At 40.8% G+C, this 24,600-nt stretch overlaps 2 protein-coding genes across 2 annotated transcripts in view; both read left to right on the top strand.

Annotated features, from left to right (window-relative positions):
• Window positions 1-10,304: 10,304 nt before the first annotated feature.
• LOC149851551 (putative serine/threonine-protein kinase PBL21) lies at window positions 10,305-15,848 on the top strand. Its single transcript, XM_090001380.1, has 8 exons — window positions 10,305-10,535; window positions 11,252-11,469; window positions 11,597-11,829; window positions 12,978-13,104; window positions 13,203-13,265; window positions 13,504-13,690; window positions 13,889-14,003; window positions 15,083-15,848. Exons 2-8 carry the CDS (start codon window positions 11,319-11,321, stop codon window positions 15,338-15,340), a joined length of 1,134 nt encoding a protein of 377 aa, XP_089857506.1. The 5' UTR covers window positions 10,305-10,535; window positions 11,252-11,318; the 3' UTR covers window positions 15,341-15,848.
• Window positions 15,849-18,426: 2,578 nt separating this feature from the next.
• The window catches only part of LOC149851550 (uncharacterized), a 28,583-nt gene continuing 22,409 nt past the window's right edge, over window positions 18,427-24,600 (top strand). Inside the window, exon 1 of the mRNA XM_090001368.1 lies at window positions 18,427-19,810. Within this exon, the coding sequence (XP_089857494.1) occupies window positions 18,635-19,810 (1,176 nt within the window). The 5' untranslated portion in view covers window positions 18,427-18,634. The remainder of the gene's footprint in view (window positions 19,811-24,600) is intronic.

Here is a 24,600-nt window from a genome sequence, read left to right as displayed (position 1 = left end):
GTATCAAGGTAGCCAAATTTTGGAGTGGTTTGCTTGTAATGACATAAAAGATGCCAGATTATTTTCTGTCCAGCACTCTTGACTCAGTCCAACCAATAAAAACACCTGACACCTGAAAATAAAAGCAAAAACAGTATATCAGTACTGAAAATGATTCTGCAATAGCCTTAGGACACAGAAGTCACGATTGAATATGTAATAAGAAGAAAGAAGACAAATATCTATGCAGGAAACACACATGATGCTTGATCTTTCATTTTAATAATTTCTCAACTGTATCTTGAAAAAAAATTTTGAAAAGTTTGCATTGAAAGAAGAGAAATGATTGCATGGGCATTATCATCTCGTGCATTGATCTTGAGTTTTGACCAGCGAAGACTAGAAAAATGGATGGCACACAGAAACATGGCGGGGGCTCGCGTTCCATGCACATGCAAAATATACAATTCTGTGCTATTTTGCAAGGAGTTCTGGCTGCAGAGTACGTGATGCACATGCAGCGGGGGCGAGTCCATCCAAACTGTCGCCACGGGAAAGGACGGTCTAGATCTTTTGTGGGCCTCACTTTCATGTGACTTTTGAGATCTAAGGGTATGTTTGGTGATTCGTCTAAGATTAGACAGAACATAACACACTGAACGTATGTTTCGTCTGTTCTGTAATAATTGTACTAACGTTAGTTTCGACTAGACAATAAGTTGTGTTCCTTGTGGCCAAAGTTTGTTTTTTATGTTGTGCGGACCAATGTTCTCAGTATGGGCCTGAATTAGTTGAGCAAAAAATCGATACCATACTAACTTGAATCAGTTATTTTTTAATAAATGTAAAAAATTACTTAAAATTAATTTTTAATATTATTTTAATATTATTTCAGAATTGGTATAGGCATATTCACCTAAATTGTTATCCAAACGATTCACTTCATAATTGGTATAGGTTGATTCACCTGAATTGTTATCCAAACGATTCACTTCATAATTGGTATAGGCCGATTCACCTGAATCGTTAGCCAAACGTTTCAGAACCAATACTGGCAACATTGGTGTGGACAACTTGAACACATGGATAATGGGTCAGATAACTTCATTTTGGATCCTACGACTCAATTCACCCAAACCATATAAGTGTCGGATATAGATCTCATATTAGATCTAAAAACTAAAAAAACCCTCTAATCAATAAGCATAAATAAATGCAAAAACTATAAATAAATCATAAAACATTAAAATACAAAAAAATCATTTATAAATAAACTAAAAAAAATCAAATAAAAATCTCTAATCAATGGCAATCAAAGAAAAAACCTCTAATCAATAAAAATCAAAGAAAAAACCCTAATCAATGAAAATAAAAGGAAAACCCTAATTATTTAAAAAACCCTTAAGAAAATAAAAAAAAATCAAAGCCTTAATCAAAGAAAAAAAATCATAATCAATGACAATCAAAGAAAAGACCTCTAATCAATAAAAATCAAAGAAAAACTCTAATCAATAAAAATCAAAGAAAAAACTTTGATTATTTAAAAATATTAAGAAGATCATAGAAAAATCAAAAACCCTAATCAAAGAAAAAAAAAACTAAAAAGAAGAAGGGGAACAAAAAAGAAGGGGGAGAGATAGAAAGATAGAGAGGAACGAAGAAGGAGAAGAAAAGGAGAGAGAGAGAGGGTATGGGTTAGCTAGACCCCCTCCCTCCACCCGATATTTTTTTTAGTTTGTTCTCTACGTAATAGGGAGTGGAATGGTGAAATATCGTTCTAGAGATGTGGTGGATGCATGTTCTATGCATCAGCCACATCAAATGTTTAGCAGGAGCGGTCTGATTTGTGGTCGTGTCATTCCAAATAACGCTGCCAATGGCCTGCAAAACAACCCCTAATGGTACAAGTCTCAGGGAAATGTGTCACGTGAACTCAGTGCTCTTTCTTGAAGATTGATTGCTCACATGATAGGGATAGCCAATGTGCATGAGCCGGTTGGCTATGTAACGTAGTTAATCTCTACTGAGAGAGTAGTTGGTTTCTTACAGACCATATGCAAACACACCAGCAAGTTGGTTATTTCAAGAGAGAGAGAGAGAGTGTATCACAAGCTTACTTTTTCTAATAAGCCAGTGTAGCACGACGGTCCTTTCTTACCACCGCAAGCCTTTCTATTGCTCTGACATGGGCATAAAATGCATCGCAAACCCGCGATGAGCCAAGCTACCCAAGCTGGTCAGCCTAACAACCAAAGGCTGCATACCAACACATTTTTCATGTGCTGAATCATTTTCATTGGCCTTGCACACCACCTCGTGCATAGCTGCCTAGCGGAAACTGATCAAGCGCATTTTCAAATGCGCATTTCATGTAGTCCATGTCGCTTAGTGCATAGTCATCCCATACCAGCTATCACTTTCGAAAGAAGCAAAAACATTACCTTAGCCTTGCATGCCATGAAGCGTATTGCAGCTCCATGTGCACAACATAGCAAAACCTTGCCACTAAAAGAACAAGACCTTGTGGCCCTCAGTCTGAAGACCAGTTGATGATTGAACGTCATAGCAAAGAACACCACCTAGACTCATTCGCTGGTACCTAGGCATTCACTCGCCTAGCTCCGAGTCACCATACTCGGTTGGAATCACCTAATGTGATCCCTGAAAGAATTAGCCCTAACCCACACACACCCGTGCGTCCAACCGCTACGTGTGGGAACAATCTTGAAAGTCGAGAGGTCCTTATCCAAATCTTCAAAGGCAACATCCTCTGATCCACTGGCATTGCTTAACTGAACAATGCTCTACGTCTGTGTCGTCACACAATGATACACTAACGACGATGTTGATGCTTATCGCATGCCGTGCTACCATCGCACGGCACCGATCAAGCGAACACATACCGCACATTCAAACACTTGATGCATTTTCCACTCAGTAGAACTCCACACTGCACATGCCCCATTGTAACGACCCCAACTCATACCCTTTGAAAATGCGGAATATTTTTTTTTTATAACAGTGGAGAAAACTTCCTAGAGACCCGGGGTCCTTACAGTTCCAATTCCAACCGGATAGCCCAAACACTACAAACGAACTTGCAACCATCATCCATAAGAACCAAAAAAATTTCTTTATTTATGAATAAAAGTAAATTTCTGAGACCATGTTTTATTCGACTGAAAATAAAGCAGCAACTGAAAAAGCAAGAAGAATTGAAACAAAAGAAAGAGTCACTCTGTCCCCTGCTGAAGCTGTCAAGCCCAAGTATGACTCCCATCCATTCCCAGTAGTCAGTTCTACCTCACTGTTCACCATTTCCTGTGAAAAACCAACAAAGTAAGGTGTCAAAACCAAAATTCTGAGCACAACTACTTCTAAAGAAACCAGGTGAGACAAAGAACATGGATAAGATTTCATGTAATGATTTGAGTGAGTGCAGATATAACAATTTACAAAATTTAAATAACCACATGTGCAACCAGTTATATATGCTAAGCGGGAAGAAACAGTAACGCATGAGCATATACAAGAACTAAGTAACAAGATCTTTCAATCATGCTTTTTAAGAAGTAAATAACATATACCCATCATTCTATCATGATTTATAGAACAATTCAATTATGCATGATCTAGTACATAGCAGAAAATACATGATTATGTACAATGCATGATTCATTTTGTTATCTTTCATTTAAGTTTTCCTTTTCCATATGCATGCCATATTAAATGCACACAACTTTAAGTTCCTCTTTTTAATTTTCATCGCCCACAGATACACCAAATGAGTAAAATCCTCGAGGTCAAGTAGGTTCTCAGGGTAGCTTAGCACACAATTTGTATTTTATTACTAGGTTTCAACTTAGCCCTCGACCGAATCATCTTCGGAACATTAGACCTCCACATCTAATGTCGGGGACACAAGAGAAACCCCATGCCCACAAGTGTCACTTTTTTGATACTATAAACAATAGTTGTGTTAAAACACACCACTCCCAGGTAAAGTGGCGGACTCTCCCTAAAACCGTGGCCAGGAGAAAGAACTTCAATATCGAGTTCAGGGGACAAAATTATAGCACACAGAGTTTTTGTATCCTCACAGTCTCCCCAAGACCGGATCTCTAAGATTCTCATACTCCAAATAAGATATCTCAGAACATATATTACATTGTTCTTATCCATTATATTTTTATTTACGTCCATTCTTTAGGTTTGTAACACCATATGCAAAAGTAAAGTGAAAACCCGTATCCTCCCTTGCGGGGACCCTTACGGGACTCCAGACCGCTAGAACAGTGTAGTAGTGTGTCATACCAACTTATGTGGTTGAAGTGATGCAGTTAAAAACATATGTGAAAAGAACCAAACCCACGACTCTCCAGGCCGGTGACGGTCCATTTAGGTCATCGATGCATCATATAACAAAACAAAAATAGTGTTTTATTTATAACACTAGGCAAAAATGCCAAAAGCATATACACTCATGCAATCATAAACCCAAACATATGTATGTCATTACTCATTCATATGCATTTTCACTATGTGTGGTACCTACATCATATACGTGTATTAACCAATGCACATTTCTTTTGAATGTGAGTGTACATGTAAAACTTCACATATTCATTAAGCATACATGCTTAAGAAGAAAATAAGTAATCGAGTCATGCTCGCATTCATGATTGCCCAACCAGTATCATGAAATGCAAAAATAACATTTACCAATTACCGGGCAGAAGTGTAAGCTTTGCCATATGCTAGGGAAGTTAGTCGGGCTTACCAATCCCAGACCCGCCAACCTCCTAGCTAGAAATATAGTCAATTCAGTCCAGCCAGCACATATCAACCAATCACATTGAAAGGACATAGATTTTCAGGAAAGAAAATACAGTTTGCACAATTATCTTAATGCGCACAAGGATCGACCAACATGATCAGATCATTATCCAAAGCTCAGGGTTTCAACAAACATTTACATGGTGCTTATACACAAACCCCATGATAAATCTGTCCATCAAACCCAATTATGTATGCAATACAGAAACAGACCTGATAACTTTCATGCATGAGCATCACTATCAACCTATCATGAATGAACAAGATTAACATTATGAATACAATCAACCACTATGAACATAATTTAGCTTAATGCACGTGTCCCCACACGAATTCAAGTTGCGTATCTCACGATTTTAGCGTGAGTACAGCCCACGCACACACAGTTTTATAACAAAAGTTTCATTTTCTGCTCGGCACTAAAACAGCCCATGGAAGATGGGTACCCAACAAATATTTTCCCAGTAAAAATTTCAGTTGGAAACTATTCAGATTTCCCTTTTCTTAATTCTGGATAGAAAGGTCGATTCCCTTTTTCATTGTTCATTTGTACTATAGGTTTGCAAAAGCTAGTCATTCTTCACATGAAACTGATTCCAGATTCCTTTCTGGTTTAACTATGCCATTAAGACATTAGTTTAGTAATAATCAAGCACAGATAAAAAGAATAAAGAAAGCAAGAGCGTGAAAGGATAACATGATTTCTAGTTCAACTCAAGTGAAAACTTCATTCTGAAAGGTCACAGACTAACTATCACTCCAATGTGATTTCAGTACAAGAATACAAGGCAAAATACGCAGGCCAATATACACAGTTTTAAGTCTTAAACCGAACACACATTGAGTTGTGTAATGGCATTCCAACATAGGTTCACGTACACCCATTACTTGCTGAAACCACAATAAGCTTGAACCCCCATGACTATGGGTTTTATGCCCTGACGTAAATCCCTTCCAAGAATACGAATCCTAACCAAGAACCTGAATCCGACCCAGACATGATGCCCAAATTGAATCTATGAAATTTGTCTAAACACAAACTAAGATCTCAACAAAATGAGGTCCGTTCTTTTAGAATCGTTATAATACACTGAAGCTTTCTTTTCAAACAAAGGAAAGGAAAAGTAGGCTATCAAGAAAGGAAATAAATCAGGCCATGGGGGAATGATTCATGGTTCGCCCCTTTCCCAAGGTTCTTGAAAGGAAACAGCCCTCTAAGGGCGTTCCATAGATTCTCAACGCAAATCAGTATACAAAATCGAATCCATATTCGATTCCTCACACAATTTCAAGAGAAGCACCGTACATGTTTCTCGGTGACCTTTCCGGCGATCAGAGGCTGCCGTCGCTGCGAGAGAAGGGTCGGCTGAGCCTCGTCAGCACTGCCGTGTGGGGAGGATGCAAGCTGGTGTCACCCCTCTTCATTGTCGTGAAGGAGGGTGCTCGTTGTGGCCTTTGATGGCAGCCGGTAGCCGAAACTTGCAGACGATGGAGCCTCTTTCTCCGGCATGCGCACAATGACAGAGAGAGAGAAGGAAAGTAAGAGGAAAAAGATACCGAAGTGAAGGGGATGCTTTCCCCCCTTTAATGTGATGCTCCCCTTCTCTTCCTCCAGAAGAGTCGGAGGGGTCGGTTATGCCATGCATAACTCCCCCCTTCCTTTCTTGTGCTCAGCAAGAATCGTGCCCTAGGCACGATTCTTGTAATCGGGCCCTAGGCACAATTCTTGTAATCGGACCCCCCTTTATAATTGAACTCGGGTCCGGGTACGAGCCTGCGACCCGCGACGTTGGGTCCATTATTAAAATGGACCCGGGTCACCTGTGAAAGACGGATCCTCAGTTGGATCCAACTGTGGGTCCGACTCTATGTACCAAAATTTTCTTCTTCTTCTTATCTTATAATTAATATTAATTATCTTTTTAATTTAAAATTAATGTTATACGTATAATTTAACCCCCATTTGTGGGTTATTTATGGATTCGGGTAACGGGTTCGAACTCTGCGACTCGGGATCCAAATCTCAATTTGGATCCGGGCAGGTTATAAGAGTGGATTCGTTTGAAACTATTTATTGCTTTCCTTAATTTATTATGATTAGAATATATATATATATATATGGGTATATGGATCCGAAAGGTGGATCCCGGACCCATCTACGCACCATCTTAAATAGTTATTTCTCGAATTTTTTTAATTAATTAAAATTATTGCACTTATATATGCATATAAGATTAGACGAGGTAAATTTATTCGTGAAAATCCCTTTATGGGTCCCGGATCCGAAACTTGGATCCCAGGCCCAAATCACACTGTTATAAAATTTGTATTATAATATATTTAAATAAATGCCTAAAATTTGTGGTTATTACACCCATTCTGAAAGATTGGCCCAGGATATTCTCCCCCACCCAAAACCATTGTTGTCCTCAACAATGCTGGTGCATGTAAGAACACAATCTTCACTGATATGTTAGTTTTTCTTTGTACTTATCTTTGGTTTACTCTTTTTCTTCAGCCTACTCAACTTGTTCTGGATTACATTCACCATCATTGCAACCTTTAATACGCCAAGTCTCATCCCTTAACGGATCTCCGATCACTTAGACAACAGTCTTCTACATTATCAACATCGAGCATTCTCTGCTTGTGAGACCCTAGTGCAGTTTCAAACACAAACGGGTCATCCTCGCCCGCATGACAAACTTGTCGTCTTCATGCTCATAGTTGGGGTGCCTTCCAACCCCAACAAGGGCAAGCCCAAGCCCTTCGTGGTCCTCATAGATAAAGACGACCACCAATGCGTGCCACAGGGATATCAACTCCCTTAAGCACCAACTTTCAGTTTTTCAATGGTCCAAACTAATCCTTAAGTGGGGGATGCCTTCTTGCATATCACCTTAAAGTGGTCATTTAAAGTGTCTTCCTGAGTACTCGTCCTTACATGGACACCTTTGGCACAACGCTGAAACTCTCATTCTGAAGCCAACATGCTGTAACTCTTTCTTAGAGTCAACAAAACGTTTCCGCAAGAACCAATGAGCTACGAACAATAACTTTTTCTGCACACACCATTCATTGATGATCTGTCAACTCAAGGGACCAAAATAATGAACATTCTGCTCAACATGGGTACTCCGCTAACCCACAATCTTTAGAGAGTATCTACAAGTTTAATTGAGTCTCCCATACCAAAATGTGCAAATCCATCCAGCCGAATCTAACGTGCATTCTCTGCATGTATAAGGCAAACGTCACGCTCCACCAGTGAGCTTAATGCACAACTGATAGAAATCTTTTACTTATCTACGTTTTCTTAGCCAACTGAATAATAACCTTACACTTCTGCTTGTCATCGATAAGATGTCCCATACCATCCTCCAACATCTTGCTTTTGTGTTAGGTCAACCACACTTCAGTTGCAAAATTTGTGTAACCAAGATAAACTATCATTATCCTTTACAATGTCACACACAATAAAAAACAAGGTCTTTGTGAATCTTTCTGCTCTGATATCAATTTTTCACGAGCTTACTTTTTCCAATAAGCCAGTGCGGCGCGACGATCCTTCCTTACCGCTGCAAGCCTTTCTATCGCTCTGCCACGGGCATAGAATGCATCACAAACCTGCAATGCGCCAAGCTGCCCAGCCTAACGGCCAAAGGCCACATACTAACACATTTCCATGTGCTAAATCATTTTCATTGGCCCTGCACACCACCCCGTACGCAGCTGCCTAGCGGAAGTTGATCAAGCCTATTTTCAAATGCGCATTCCATGTAGTCCATGCCGCTTAGTGCATAGTCGTCCCATATAAGTTATCACTTCCGAAAGAGGCACAAACTTTGCCTTAACCTCGTGCCATTAAGCGTATTGCAGCTTCATGCACACAACATAGCAAAACCTCGCTACTGAAGGAATAAAACCTTGCAACCTTGAGTTTGAAGACCAACTAATGATTGAATACCATAACGAAGAGCACCACCCAGACTCATTCGCCGACGCCTAGGCATTCACTTGCCTAGCCTCGAGCCACCATATTCAGTTGAAATCACTTAATCTGATTTCTGGGAGAATTAACCCTAACCCACATGTACCTCCGTGCGTCTAACCACTACGCGTGAGAACAATCTTGCAAGCTGAGAGGTTCTTATCTAAATCTTCAAAGGCAATATCCTCTGATCCGTTGACATTGCTTAACCGAACAATGCTCCACGTCTGTGCCGCCACATAGTGATGCACTAATGACAATACTGATGTCTATTTCATGTCATTCTACCACCACACATCACCGATCAAGCAAACTCATACCGTGCGTTGCTACACTCGATGCATTTTTTCACTCAGCAGAGCTTCGCATTGCGCATGCCCCATTCTAAAAGATAGGCCCAAGACAGGGAGAGTGTGGTTGATTTCTTTATTTTTCAGCCTTAGTACTTGCATCACTAAATACATTAAGGGCCTGCTTGGAATCTTGGGGTTGGGATGGGCGTTTATGCACTCAAGACAAAATCTTGGTCAAATGCTCATAGGAGCTCTGTTTGGAATCTTGGTGCTAGAACAAGAGTTTATGCATTTGGGATAGAAAGTGAAGCCCTTTCTCCTTTGTATTTTGGTTTGAAATCTCAACGCAAAGACGGAGCATTTATGCATGTGGAATGAAAAGCGAAGCCCTTTCTCCTTTGTATACACTAAAGAATGGATTTGACTGCTACTCGCAAAGCAGCTGCCACTTCCTCAAACGCATAAACTCCATAAACGCTCATCCCAAACAGGCCCTAAACAAGAGCGAGAGAGAGAGTTTACTTTTCAGTCTTCTAATGACATGTCATACATTAGCCATAAGTAAAAGAGAGAGAGACGTCAACCTAGCTGGCCTGTAGCGATACAACCCCACAACTTTGAATACTCCCACCCCTGCCTCCTCTACAAGCCAGCTAGGTTGACGTTCCTCCTCCCTCTCTCTCTCAATATTTAATTTCCAGTTTTTTGTTTTTTTGTCTTTTTGTTTTTACCGTTGCCAAAGATGCCCAGGACAGGGAAGGGATGAACTTCCCCAAAACCAACCCCTCCAACTCTCCAAGTTGCAGGACAAGACAATGCTTTATAAATTGCTTTCCAGCTATAATCCTCCCCATTCCCCCCATTTCTTTACCAATACTATTCTGCCTCTTGCAATTCCAACTCCACCTCCCCCATCTAAAATCTCTATCTCTGACCATTTACTCATTTTCACTTTTTCTCTCAAAACTAAAGGATTGAATATCATGGTAGGCGTTAATCCCCCCATTTCCTTCTCAATTCCATGCTGCCGCCCACAATACCAACTCCATATCCCCATATAGAAAGCTCTCTCTCTCTCTCTCTCTGTCGTTTTTACCTTTTCTATCGAAACTAGAGGATAGAGTTTCATGGTTGGCGGTATTTAAATTGAACTACCTTTTTTTTACCCTTGGGACTGGGGACGGGAATTCGAAATCCCGATATCTGCATTGCTTCGGGGGGGCGGGGGGATTTCGCTATCGCCAGCATCGATTTTCCAATCGATGGGCATTTGGGGGTTTAATAATCTTGAGATCCTGAGGGAAGGATGCAAGTGGTGTGTGAGTTTGGTTGAGTTGTGATCGACAGAACAGAGTTCCCCAATCACGAATATTGGTGATTGAACCTATCGGCTGCATCGGATTTGCATTTCTAGTTTGAACCAAGCAGTTGCAAGGGTATGGAATTATGCTTGTTTTGAGATATCTTTTCATGAATAGTTTGGTGGGTCATGGTACATTATTCTTTTAAGGCAATCGCTCGTCTTCAATCACGGACTGAATTTCCGTGTTAGTTGACAGATTAATTGAATGGTTCGGAACTGTATGTAGTCTGCGATACTTGAATGTTTTGGCAGAAAAGTTTAGCTTTCTTTTCTTTTCTCGTTGGGGGAAATGGCACTTTTAACTGGTAATAGATTTTTTACAGTGCAATCTTGATGGGCAGTGATTTTCTAATTCCAATTCATTCTTTGTATTGATAGGATAGGATATGACCCATTTGTGCAATGAGTAAAAATTTGTTGATTTGCATTGAAGGGTCTGTCTAAATCCAATAATATTGCACATTTCCTATTTGTTTCGTGCAATTTCAAGAGTTAGTAAATTGAACTTTCATAGGAAAAAAATGAAAATACTTGTTGGGAACTCTTTGAAAGAGGAGGAATTTTGAGGATACTGTCTTGAAGACGAGGATTCTCTGTACTAATTTATGGTGCCATTTTCTTAAAGCTTTTTTATGGTATATTTGAAGAACATATTTGACTCTATCTTGATAGACGAATACTAAAGGTGAATGGACAACTTGAGATGGATGTTTGTGGTATTCTTTGTTGCCCTTAACTGTTATGACTTTCTTATTACCATGTTTCTGTTTCTTGTCTGTGGCATTTCAGGTTCAATATGTAGGATTACAAAGTCCAAGCATCCTGTTCTTCTGCACTGAAGTAGAGCCCATACCAAATGTCAAGGTCACTTGCAGCAATAATTGGAGGTGCTGCAGGGGCCGTGACATTGGTTGGGATAATTATCATAGTTATTTGGTTCTGCCTATTTCGCAACAGGAACATTTCAAGAGCTTCTGAAAGTGGTTCATCAGAGCCATCCGTTCAAGGTAGTAGGCATTAGCTGGCTCTGCTTTTCTATTAGAATTTCTTGCAATTGGAGACGTTCTGTGGCTTGATATGCAAAATTTTGTTCCTTTTAATTTAATTTTCAATTATTGAAATTGTTTCTTGTAGTTGGAAGAAGCACAAGTGATTTATCCTTGATAGGTGGCCCTCTACCATCTGCTTTGCGAGAAGCAAGGCGCTTTTCCTTGCAAGAACTGGAGTTAGCTACAAAGAATATCAATGAGATAAACCCTATAGGACAAGGAAGTTTTGGGCCTGTGTATAAAGGCTTACTTCAAGATGGGATGGTTGTGGCAATCAAAAGATGTCCTGGTCCTCCCAGGCAGGAATTTATTGAAGAGGTATGTAAAATCTGTAATTCATAATTGTGGGAATTTGTAAAGTACTTGATTGCCTTCTTTGGGAAACTCTCTACAATTAATAGTGAAGTTGTACAATAAACCTCATTGACTTGCAAATGTATGCCTCCATCAAAATTTTGGGCTTTTTCTATCTGAGTGGGATCCTTCCAGGTAGAATATACGTCAGTCTCTATGTCTGCATGATAGTTTTCCATGTTGAGTTTACCTGCATGCTTGCATCTAGAATACATTTTGTTTTATTTTTTGTCTAGGACCAAGCACTGTTTCTTACTGTTTCTTGCTTTTTCTTGGCATTTTCTTTTTTTCCCTTCTCTTCTCTTTTTAATTGTTCTTTGTTGTTGGGGGGACCTCTAATGGTTCACAGTTTCTTTTTGTGTTCTGCATGGCTAACCTGAGCTGACTGGAATTGGCGTTGTAGCCCCGGGATGTGAACACAAAGTTGGAGACAAAACCTCATGCTCTTTTTGCAGTTGGCATGGGAAGTCTGTTTGTTGAAGTGCGATGCTACAAATTGTAGAATTTGTTATTACGGAGATCTGTAAAATTACATCAGAAACTAACATAGTAGGTTTACTTTCAAAATCCATATGCTTCAAAAATGAGAAAACAGGTCGATCTAAATGCTTTGCGTTAACTTTCTTATTCTTGATGTTAAGGCTTGATTTTTTACTTCTCTGAGACATGAAATTGATTGCTCTCCATAAAGGATTGATGTAAGACATGCTACCATCACAATATGAACATGGGTGAACCTACATCTGGTAGTATAAATATTTGTCAACAAAGTTCTTTGCTATTTTGGAAACCACTTTGTTTTCCCATGTGCATATATGCTTTCATCTAATCTGAAGTATGTTGTACTTCTTACAGTTTATGTTATTGGATATTTCCAATATAAAGTTAAATCAAACTAGCTGTGCTAGGCATTGACCATTTGTGAATGGAATATTGTTCTTGATGTTAGTGGTTTATATAAAATTTTGAAGATGGTGTCAGTGCAAATAATTTTTAGATGTTTCTGGTGCATATCTTTATTTAAATCATGGGGTTTCATTTGTATTTATAGTTCCTTTTTTAGCAATTTTATGACGTGAACCTGTATATATGCACATTTCCTGTTTATGCAGGTCCTGTTCTTATCGGGTATCCAGCATCGGAACCTTGTGACTCTGCTGGGATACTGCCAGGAAAAAGACCAGCAAATGCTTATTTATGAGCATATTCCAAATGGCAGTGTCTCCAACCATATATATGGTATTGTCAGCTTCTCAGTCAACTACTATTAGTTTATAATTTTCCAAACCTAAGCTAATGTTTATGGAGGTTTTCTGTTTTCAATGTCAATAAAGCAGGTCAATATTCAACTAAGCTAGAGTTCAAGAATAGGCTTCTAATAGCCATCGGAGCAGCCAAAGGTGAATATTTATGGCATCAGTAAGCATTGAAAGCTTTCATTCTGTTGGTTTTTCATAGTTATACTTGGAGAGATTTTGGGTTCCATAGTTTCATAGTTTTTGGGTATCCCTTTATGATTTCTGAAGGTTTCTTAAAGTTTTCCTTATAAATTTAACTGATTTGCCTTTAATTTTGTGTGAGAAAACTGCCAGGGGCGTTATCTGATGATGCAGAATTCTGTTTTTTCTGATTTTGTAGGCTTGGCTCATTTGCATTCTCTGATTCCTCCTGTGTTGCATAAGGACTTCAAAACTGCAAATGTCCTTGTGGACGAAAACTTTATACCTAAGGTTGCCGATGCAGGTCTCAGAAATTTGCTTGAGAGAATCAGTGATACTGGTCCATCTTCTCAAATGATGGGTGCTGCTGTTTTCCTGGATCCAGAGTACTGTTTGTCCTCTTTTAAGTCTTATAGATAGACATTTTTTTACTTATAGAGAAAAAGTAAATTTTCATACTGGGAAGTTAAACATTTAAACCCTGTGGTCCTAAATGTGTTGTTTTCTGCTGTTATCATTTTTGTATCATTTTCTGCTTTTAGCTTCATGTCCTACTTATGTCTCTGTTATATGTGTTTCTGCAGGGTCAGGGATTTGGGTAGGTTCTCAGAAAAGAGTGATGTATACAGTTTTGGAGTTTTTCTACTGGAATTGGTGACTGGGCACTCAGCTGAGTCTGATCAAGACCTGATCGAATGGGTATGTACTTTCAATAGTTTAATGTTTCTTACAGGATGATATGAAACATTCTTTACCATGGCTATTTTGCCTCTTAAAATGCAGTTAATTAGTTAAACTTTGTTGCTACAAAACAAAACTACTAGTTTGAATGTAAAACGAACCTGTCCACTGGTTCTATTACTAGAAATCCTGCTCTAGAATTCTCATTATCTCCATTCTTCCCCCAACCGTTGCCTGTTGTGGGAAAGTTCTTTCTCCATAAGTTTGTGGCACCGTTTTGGAACTTGAACCTAGTAGAAGAAAAAACTTGATGCAATAGAATTGAAGTTGCAAATGTTTATATTGACATTCTTCCCATTCATCAATATTACATGCTGATGCTATATAGATAACAAAACCAAAAAATTGTATTTGTCTGTATGCATGTCATTTGATTTTTCCAACATTTCCCATAAAGTTAGCTGATGGGGGTCTTGAGATCCCTCTATATAGGTATTCTACCTTTTTCAACAACTTTGAGAAAACCATTTGCAGATAGCTGGTTGTTTATCTTCATCTAAGTTGTATTAGACTCCATGTCCTTAGTTATTACTTATTAGCAATAGAGATCACATCTACCTTTTGCTACACAGGATATAAACTCCTTTCAAGTTTCTTTCTGAATTTCGATTGAACGCTCTTAAGAAAAAACATCACAACTCTTGAGCAATCCAATAACTCAAAAAATGTCAGATGGGCAACCAAGTCCTGCAAGCTGTTGCTCAATTGTAAAGAATCCATCTCTGTGCAAGCCCCAGCAAATCTTTTATAGGTTTCATACTGTTGGGGAGGCAAAGCAGCCTGGAGCTTTATTCACACCTTCCTATTTCATAAAATTGTCAGTTGATGAATGAGGATTAGGAGTATTCTTGTTAATTTAGTGTTCTCTTTTTCTTAAGAACAGTGCTGAAAACCTATGTGGCATTTCCAAGGAACAAATAAGATATTTTTATTTTATATGGTATTTGTTATTTGTGACGTTCATTTACAAAAAGTTCTAGATACTTTAAATCCACTGCCATGGATACTGAATAACTTTTATAATCACTTCCGTGAAGGCACAAAGTCACCAAGATTTGGGTGACTTTGCTGGTATCATCGACGATAAATTAGGTGGCACTTTCACCATTGAGGGCATGAAAGAGTTCATGGGGCTAGTGGCTCGCTGCGTTCATTCATCTGGACAGAAGCGACCAATGATGAAGGTGGTTGTGTCAGAATTGGAACGGATTTATGAGAAGGAAATCAGCTTGACTACCATTGTAGTCGAAGGCACCCCCACCGTCACCCTCGCAAGCCAGTTATTTACAGCATAAGGATGAGTACATAAATTAGGTGACACCACCATTGTGGGGGCATGAAGAGTCCCTTCTTCTGGTGATTCAGTGTGTTCATGCACCTGTACAGAGATGGTAAATGATGAACTGTGTGGTGTCGGAATTGGAATGGATTCATGACAATGAAATCAGATTGACTACAAGCATAGGTGAAGGCACTCCCACCATCACCCTCACAAGCCAGTTACAACATAAAGGTGAGCTCATACTACATAACGCATTCTTTGTAACATTATCAAATGTACGAAGATCTGTTTGTATGTAATCTTTTCCAAAGCGCAGATATCAGTTGCTTGGCAAGTGTATAAAAAGAGCAGCTGTTTACTTCTGTTGATTGTTCTCTTTCTGTTCTTCTGTATGAAATCATGTATAACATTATTATTTTGTGGGAGTGCTTCTGTTGTCTTGGTTGTGTAGCGAGGAATGATTATATGAGGCTTCTGTCAAGAACATTTGTCTTTTTAATGTGGAGCTACAACTTCAGTTACTTTACAATCTTTTTATAGCATTACTTTTAATTTTTTTACTTGCATCATATCAACCTTTCTTACCAATGTTGATATAGAAAATAGTCCCTTTGTGTACATCGCGTTCTAGTTTGTGCACAGGTGACTGCTCAAGTGCAAATAGATCAGATATTGGCTGGTCATGGCTGATCTGAATCTGATTTCCAATTTTAAGCAGTAGGTCTGAACTTGAATCCATATCCAAAAGAGATCCTTTGAAGTAGAGTTAATTCCAAATGGATTGGATTTGATATCCATATTGTATATAGGTCCAATAATTAATAGTAATCCAAAGTCTAGCCACATTAGTTCGAATGGAATCTGTTTACACATTCAGTTCTTATTTCAAGATACATACCCAAAAAGATATGTCCAAACCAGGCTGAAGGTCTGACCAAATTCAATCAGTTTGCAACCCTGCCTATCACTAGGGCTGGTGAACGAGCTGAACGAGATGAGCTTGAAGTGTTCAAGCTTGGCTCATTCATGTGGTGAGCCAAGACGAGTTTGAGCTCATAATCAGACCTAGTTAAATAAGCAGAATTCAAGCTGGTTCTTTTATAAGAAAATACATATTTTAAAAATGAAATAAAGAGGATTACAAAAAGATACATGTAAAATATATATAACATATTTATTACTACTTAACAAGCTTATACCAGTCAAGCAGAGCCAAGTATCTTGCCGAGTTTATTTTAGGAACTCGAAAGAGCCCTTTACAAGCCGAACATGAGCCGAGCCAAGCCAAGCCACGAACAGCCGAGCTTGTTTGCCAGCCCTACCTATTACTATTAGTATATGAATATATAGCATGGTTGTATACCATATGGTATTAGAAAATTAAATTTTCTAGCATCAACTTGGTTATCCTTGTTCACTACTACCGTCAATGCCTCAGATGAGGGCCAAACACATCTAGTTTGGACTCTGGACCTGCATCCAACTATGATATGCCAATGCTTACCAAGTCTCATTGCTTATCTTTGATACGAGTGTACCTAACTCTTCTAGTAGAAAGTCATGGTTGCAGGCGATGTTATCAAAATGGATCTGAACCGGTTCCTTAAATACTAATGATACAGGCGCTGATTCGACCTTTCCAAACATCAGCTATTTTTTTGTTGAATCGGCTCCAATCGGGCTGTTTCTGACCTGAATCGATTCTTTACATATTTTCTAAAAATATATGTTTATGAAAAATAAAATTAAATAAAAATAATCTTTGAAATGGCCCGATTAAGGAGTGATCTGTTTCGATTCGATGGGGAAGATGATTTATTTGGTGAACCGATTTTATAACATTGGTTGCATGTATTGTTTACTCAACCAGCCGGTGTAGATGTAGATATCATGGTTTGTTTCATAAATTATTTGACCTTACTCAGATTTTGGACCGAGTTTAGATTTGCTCTATAAACACCCAAACTAAATAGAGGTCCAATTTGGAATCAAACTCTACCAACTTGATCTATTAGTTAATCAGTCAGATCCAGGTTGAGGGTTTTGTGATCTTTGGTTGTTCTGACTTTATTTGGATCCGACTCTCCCATGTATTTAGCTGTTCTAGATCCAATTGTTTGCAACCCTATATCTGGGCCAAGTACTAGCACCTCATAGTCAGGCTTGATCCAGATCCACCCAGTTCAATGCAAGTCGAACCCTTTTGACAGCCCTACTGTATCAAATACCAAACCATAAAACCATCGCTGTGGTAACCTATGTGGTCAGCAGGGTCCTGTATCAAGATGAATGCTCGAGATCGAATCCTGCTGGCGCACCGTCGCTGTCATTGCTTTATCACGGTTGAGGCACTTAAGGTGAGTGGTCATGTTCTCAATCCGGAATTTTACCTCGAGTTCGAATCCCAATAGTATCGTTGTATAACTGGTAGGGGTCTGCCTAAACCCAGTTTGCCTTTCAAAAAAAAAGTAGGCCCATTATTAAGTGACCCTGTTCTGGATGATGCTTTTCTTTCTCATAAAAAAAATCATCTCATAAAAGGCAACCGAGTCTCTATTGTCTCAACTGGTTCACCGATTCTGTCATTGTCTCAGCTTCAATCAACTCTTGGACAGCTCTAGCTCTCATATTTAGTTTTGTAGTTTCGTAATTATTTTAAAAAGGGAGGTCTCTCTTGGTAGGGTGCCAATGGGTCAGACCTTCACCAAACCAGGATCCGACAATGAGGTGCCGGTATCGAGACCAGACCCAGGTCTGTCAGGACGTACCAATAAGAAAAAAAAAACATATCTGGATACTATAAGGATTACGCAATCCAACCCAGCCCATGCCAGTAAAATACTATTTGTATAGATTTTACATGAAAAATGTTGGATCTTAATAGGAACTCAGTTGGGCCCCGTTATGGATTTCATAAACCATACGGGGCCCAGCATGCTAATTACCCTATGGATCCGACCTAAAATTTTAACCGGACCTCCTTCTTTATTACTAAAATCCGGATCCTATTGGATTTGATAACGATCGGGTATCGATTTATATCCGCCCCGTTGAATCTCTCGACCGTCAGCTATCTTCTCGCCCGCAAAATAATTCACTGACGTTCCCAAATTGGCCTTTCTCTCTCTCTCTCTCTTTTGGTGCTCTGCGACGATGTGTTGCAGAGCACCAGAAGAACGACGACCCCAAGAACCAGAAGAAGAAGAAGAAGAAGAGGAGGAGGAAGAAGAAACCCTCGTCGCGCTAAAACCTTAAAAAAGCCTAATTCTCTGCAAATGCGATCGCCGATCGTCTCCGGCCGCTGACGATGACTCTCCCACCGGAATCCCTCACCCGGGCGCCCCGCCGCCTCTCCACCCAATTCCAAACCCTAGATCTCTTCTGCAATGGCGTCGATCCCTCCGGTAAGTCCTCTCCTTCATCCTCCAGGTTCTCCCCCTCCTCCTTCCTGTACAACGCCAGGGTCGCCATCGCCCTGGCACCCTCCGGCCTATTCCTCCTCTCTCTCGGCAGCCTCCCCTCTGCTGTAACCCTAACCCTAGGACTCGTTGCCGCCTACTTCCTCGACTCCTTCAACCTCAAGCCCGCCGCCTTCTTCCTCGTCTGGTTCTCCCTCCTATCCTCCCAGATGGCGGTTCTCTTCTCCGGCGGGCTCACCGTCTTTCCGTCATGGCCCCTCTACCTCCTCTCCTTCTCCCTCTGCTCGCTCGCAGTCTTCCTGATCGGAGTCTGGGCCTCGCTTCAGTTCCGGTGGATGATCCTCGAGCACTCGTCGGTCGTCGCCGCGCTCGAGCGCCTGCTCTTCGCCTGCGCGCCAATCGCCGCCTCATCCGTCTGGACGTGGGCGGCCGTCGCCTCCGTTGGGATGAATCACGCCGCTTACTACCTTATGTGCTTCTCTTGCCTCTTCTACTGGCTTTTCTCCCTACCCCGCCGCTCGTCGTTCAGATCCCGGCCGGAGAGTCACTACCACGGGGGCGAGATCCCCGACGGCTCGCTCATCCTCGGGCTGATCGAGAGCTGCTTCCACACGCTCGTCTTGCTCTTTCTGCCAGGCCTCTTTCGGATCGGATCGCATCACTCCGTGGCGTTCTCTTCGGCTGCCTCCGTCTGCGATCTCCTTCTTCTGGTCTTCATCCCCTTTCTGTTCCAATTGTACGCCTCCATTAGAGGGGCATTGTGGTGGATCACCAAGCACGCACACCAGCTGCAGCTTATCCGAATTGCTCTTGGTGCCATTGGGCTCGTTGTGGTCGTCATCTGTTTGGAGATCAGGGTGGTCTTCCACTCGTTTGGGAGGTACTTGCACATGCCTCCACCGGCAAATTACCTTCTTGTGACGGTCGCCATGCTTGGTAGTGCTGCTGGGGCAGGTGCATTTGCCCTCGGGGTGATTGGAGACTCGGTCAGCTCCACAGCTTTCACCGTGCTCTTCGTCCTTGTTGGTGTGGCTGGTGCCATGGTGGTTGGATTCCCTCTTTTGGTATGAGCGAAAATTCTTTGGTATTTGATATTTTCTTAGAAATTATGCACCGTTCGAGTTGGTGGTGCTTATTTGCCGCCTTTTTTTAGATGGTTCTTTTCTTGATATATTACTTCTGTTGCTGTTGAATGTTTGTGAAGGTCTTCTCCTGTGAAGGACATGGATTTACTGTTGGGAAGCTTTTTCTCAATGTGTATCTAGCATAGTTTCAAATCTCATAGAAGAATGTGTTGTTTTGGCTGAAACTTTGCACTGAGAAGCTTTCTTTTGAATCTAACATTAAGAAACTTTAATTAAAAACCTGCTTATAATTTCTTTGAGGAGAAAGTGAAACCATTATGTTTTGAGAACTAAAACATGGAAGCCATGTCAGTGTGAGGGATCAGTAGTGAATATGATACTACTGTTATCATACCATCAATACAATCTTTACATCATTGCATCCGCTACAAATGGAACTCTGTGACTGAAGACATTTTGGGTGATAAATCTTCTGTGTTTCGCTGGTGTACTTTTATTTTAGGAACCTCCACACTTGCTATGTGAGATTGGAAGTTTTGGTTTGGCGTTTCAGTATTTTGCATCTCCAGAAGCATCATAAGCTATGTAACACAGACTCTTCTAACAGGGCACCGCACCCGCGTCACACCCGCACCCAGGCAGGTGCGACGCTTGGACACAACTTCCTCTATGTTAGGTGAAGTCAACCACACTGAGGTTCATTTCTATCCAAAAGTAGATTCAGTTAACCCTATTCAAGTCCATTTTTATCTATATTCTATATATAAATACATAAATGCATACACATACACATAGTGTTAACTTAAAACTGTTAAAAATTATATATATATACCCTCCCCGCACCTCCACACTCAAGTTTTTCTAAAGTGCCGCACCCGCACCCGCACCCGCACCCGCACCCGCACCCGCACCCGCACCCGCACCTATGTGACATAGATCATAAGAAACCGAAAGTATAGGTGGGAATAAAAAAAAGTGCATGCAGTCATGCAGGATTTTCCTGATTTAATTACTATTGGCATGTTTGTAGACATGGAATAATGGTACCAGCCTATGATGTTGGTTCATAGTAATATTGTGAAACCTTTTCAACTCTGACAGCATGTGAATAGAAATGGATGGTAGTGAGCTGAAAAAGAGTTCATACCTATATCAGGTCATCTTATCTCAATTGATTTGGTCCGTGGGACTAGCAGGTTTCGGAAAGTTGAAGGGTATATATTCCTTTTGCTGGTTCTCATCAAATAGAGCATCACTTTCTGAACATTTTGCAGCTCTATGGTACTTTTTGTTGGTTTGAGAGAAAAAAAATCCTGTCAGAGTTAAACTACCAGTTTATTATTTTATCCTTCATAGAAGCTCTTTCTTCCCATGAAAGTTATGACACAAACATCATTTTCGCCAATATCTCAAAGCAATGCTGTCACAAGATTTTCAGAAAGCCACTTTTCTCATTGAAAACTTGTCAAGGTTTAGGTAAGAACGAAAACAAAATTGCAATACACGAAATATAAATTTTAGTCATGGAACTATCAACGCTTAATATCATAGTAATATTTTGATAAGTTCAAAAATATTTTTAAATTACTGGGATAATCCCAGGATGTTATCATTTTGTAGAAATCAAGGTGAAAGTATTCTGATATTTTCAAAAAAATTAGACATACTTGTAATAATAGGGTTCTAGTGAAATCATCGGAAAACTTAAATTTAAATTCTAGATGTATGTGGGTGGAATCGTCCTTTCTCCCAGAGAGCGGATTCATTAGATCCAAGATGTTCAAATTTTTTTATTTTTCCATGTATTCAATTTTTTTATTTAATGCCACTGTTCGGTGTTGAGGAAATGCCATATTTTCATTGTGTTATCAATGTAGCTTTTGTACATATATTCCAGATTAGGGGTATTATTGTAAACTTGTATATACCCACTACTCCACTAGCATTTTCTTGTAGTGGGCTCTATGGGGGTCAACCCCCTTTTTCTTTTTATATGTCGTAACCTTCATTTGTTCTCTTAATGAAGTTCTCTCTTCATTTCTCTCCCTTGTTCCTTCTTTCTTCTTCCTCTTGTATATGGAAATTCCAATATGGTATCAGAGTCATAGGAGGAGATTGGAAAGAAGGGTTTGCCACTGAGGAGAGGCTCCATTCTTGTTGCTGTTGGACTGCACACATCCTGAGGTGCTGACATCAGCATCGGTTGTATGGCTGATCAGATTTTCTGAATCTAAGGTAGTAATCTGATAGCTCTTGATTTTAGAAGTCTTGGGAACCAAGAATCATCCTCATCGGCCAGGTATTGGATTTTTGGGTGATTTTTGAAATAGTTTCTGGTTGACGAGTTTTCTTGGACCAGTTTTGAGAAATCAGTTGATAGTGATCGTAGCGGTGGCGTTTGATCTTGTGAAATGGCTACTTTTGGGTCGTTTTTGGTAGTGAAGCATCTTGGAAGTGCTTTAATAAGCATCTATGGAGTGCTTTGTGAGTTTTGTTGAATCTTTGTGGAGTTCTATAGGGGCGGTAACTATTTTCTTGGGTATTCTAAGGGTATCAGCTGGTGTAGACTGCTCTTTTGTGTTGCTGCACTTGTGTTTGAGTGATTGGGGATTGTTTGGTGTGCATCTAATCACTTCTTGCTGGCTGGTTGTCACTCCCACCTGGATATCGTTTGATTTTCTTTTGCATATTGGCTTAGCTGCTTTGGTAGTAGTTGTATGGCAGCATTGTAGTTGGGGGTGTTTGTTGCTTATTGTTGAGCATAACACGTCACCTTGCTTGTGTTGTGCTATTTGGAGTGTGTGACACTTGTTTTTTTATTTTTTGCAGGGATATTAAGTGTTGTAGTTTGGGGGTTGGGTTGAAATGGAGAAAAGTGACACTATCCAGTTGACTTCAGTTAAGTTAGATGAAACCAACTACAAATTTTGGTCGGATTTTATGGTAACCATCATTGATGGCAAAGGACTAGGAGACTTTCTTGATGGGGTTTCAGTGAAGCCAAAACTTGAAGATGTGAACTATGAGAATGATGTCAAAGAATAAAGATTAACATTGCAAAGGTCAATGCATGGATTCTTGGCTCTGTAGAACCAAGAATTGCCATGAAGATCTCTAAGCTTGTTGAAGCTAAGGATGCTTGGGGCTATCTCAAGCAAGTGTGCATGCAGGAGAATGGGCAAGGCAATACCAGTTAATGCAGGAATTGAGAGTATTAAGACAGGGAGGCAAATCAGTTGAGGAGTATCATTATGAGATGCAACTGCTATGAGATTCGTTGGCCTTGATTGACAATAAAAAGAAGTGTGAAGCGTGAGAGAATTGCAAGACTTGTATGAAGGCAGAAATACAATCCAGAGAAATAGCAAGAGTGATTGGGTTTCTTATGGGATTGTGCTCTGAGTGTGATAATGTTAGAAGTGTTATTCATAGAACATGCCTTCCTCAAGTCACTCAGGATCTTTCTAAAATCATTGCTGAGGAGACTGAGTGATGCAGAGCAGGAACAGGCCGGACCTCTACCGAACTACCCAGGAGTGGCACGGTCTCCCGACACCAATGGGATAGACGATCAGACCCAGGTGATGGATCCGACCTCGAGCACGACACCACAACTCAGGGACGTCCCTCTGCAACCTATTCCAGGCGAGCGAAGGTCTGAAACATGCAAGCCAGCAGTGACCCAGCACATCAGTCAGTGGGCGTCTATTTCTTCTCGGTCCAGTATTGGACCCAAGATCCAGATCCATGGTGCAGCCTACAAATACCCGGCCTTAGGGTTACGTAGGGGAGAAGATTGATTATTCTTTTGGGAGTTGTTTTTTTCTTTCTGTCAACATTTGTTTCCTGCTGCAGCCGTTACTTCCTTTTCTCAATTTTTTTCTTCATTGTATTTCCTTTTAATAAGTGAATCAACGTAGACTGATTGGTATAGCGCCTTCATCTGATTTTCTGTTCCGTCATTATTTACCTCTGCCTGTTGGGCGCGTCTTGTGAGAGTGCACCTGACGACAACACCCAAGTGTGACAAGTTTACCGACCTCCGTTGCATCAAAGTGGTATCAGAGCACAACCCCTTCTCCTTGGCTTGCGACATGACGCAGGAAGCAAGGGTCGATCCTGTGAGCAGAAAAGAACGAGTGGGATCGAAGACCGGCAACGAGGATCCCATGATGCACATGATTGATATGATGGCGAAGATCCAAGAGAATATGTTGCGCGTAAGCAAGGATATGGCGGGGATGTCAAAACAGTTGGACGGAATAGAAAGGCGGATCGTGGCCCTTGAATCGTCGATGGAGGCGCACGCAGCGACCATGCTTAAAAAGAGTGCTGGATTGGGTGATGACGCCGCTGGTCTCACGGGTGCAATGGCGATCGAACCAGGCCAACCGAACTCCCACCTACTTACTGTGCAACCGGATTGCCTCGGGATGAGCCTGCACAGGGATGTCGGCCGCGCGACCCTCTAGCAGACGGTACCATTTCTGAACTTTGTCCCGATAGCCGGGATAAATAAGGCTTGTAGCACTTACCCACCGAAACATGGGGTTGTCGAGGGGTCTCCCATCGTCAAGCCGAGTGCGCAGTCTTGGCCTCAAGTCGCGGTAAAGGTTCCGCAGGCCAGAAATGGCCTGCGGGACCCAAACCCGACGTTGGGTCGAGCTGCATGCACTGCTCCAGTGGCGAGAGACGGGGCTGATTTTCCACCCCCCCTGGAACCCGCTCATGGAGGCTCGATCACAGTCTGTCAGCAAGCCGGGGGAGGT

This window comes from Nuphar pumila, chromosome 1 (genome assembly GCF_984573655.1).
Source record: "Nuphar pumila chromosome 1, dmNupPumi1.hap1.1, whole genome shotgun sequence".
Classification (NCBI taxonomy): Eukaryota; Viridiplantae; Streptophyta; class Magnoliopsida; order Nymphaeales; family Nymphaeaceae; genus Nuphar; species Nuphar pumila.
Note: the sequence above shows the minus strand (reverse complement) of the source record. Positions and strands in the feature narration are given on the sequence as shown.

Coding starts and splice junctions, on each gene's coding strand:
- LOC149851551 (XM_090001380.1), top strand. CDS start 11,319: ATGTCAAGGTCACTTGCAGCAATAATTGGAGGTGCTGCAGGGGCCGTG. Junction 11,470..11,596: donor ATCAGAGCCATCCGTTCAAG/GTAGTAGGCATT, acceptor TGTTTCTTGTAG/TTGGAAGAAGCACAAGTGAT. Junction 13,266..13,503: donor AGCCATCGGAGCAGCCAAAG/GTGAATATTTAT, acceptor CTGATTTTGTAG/GCTTGGCTCATTTGCATTCT.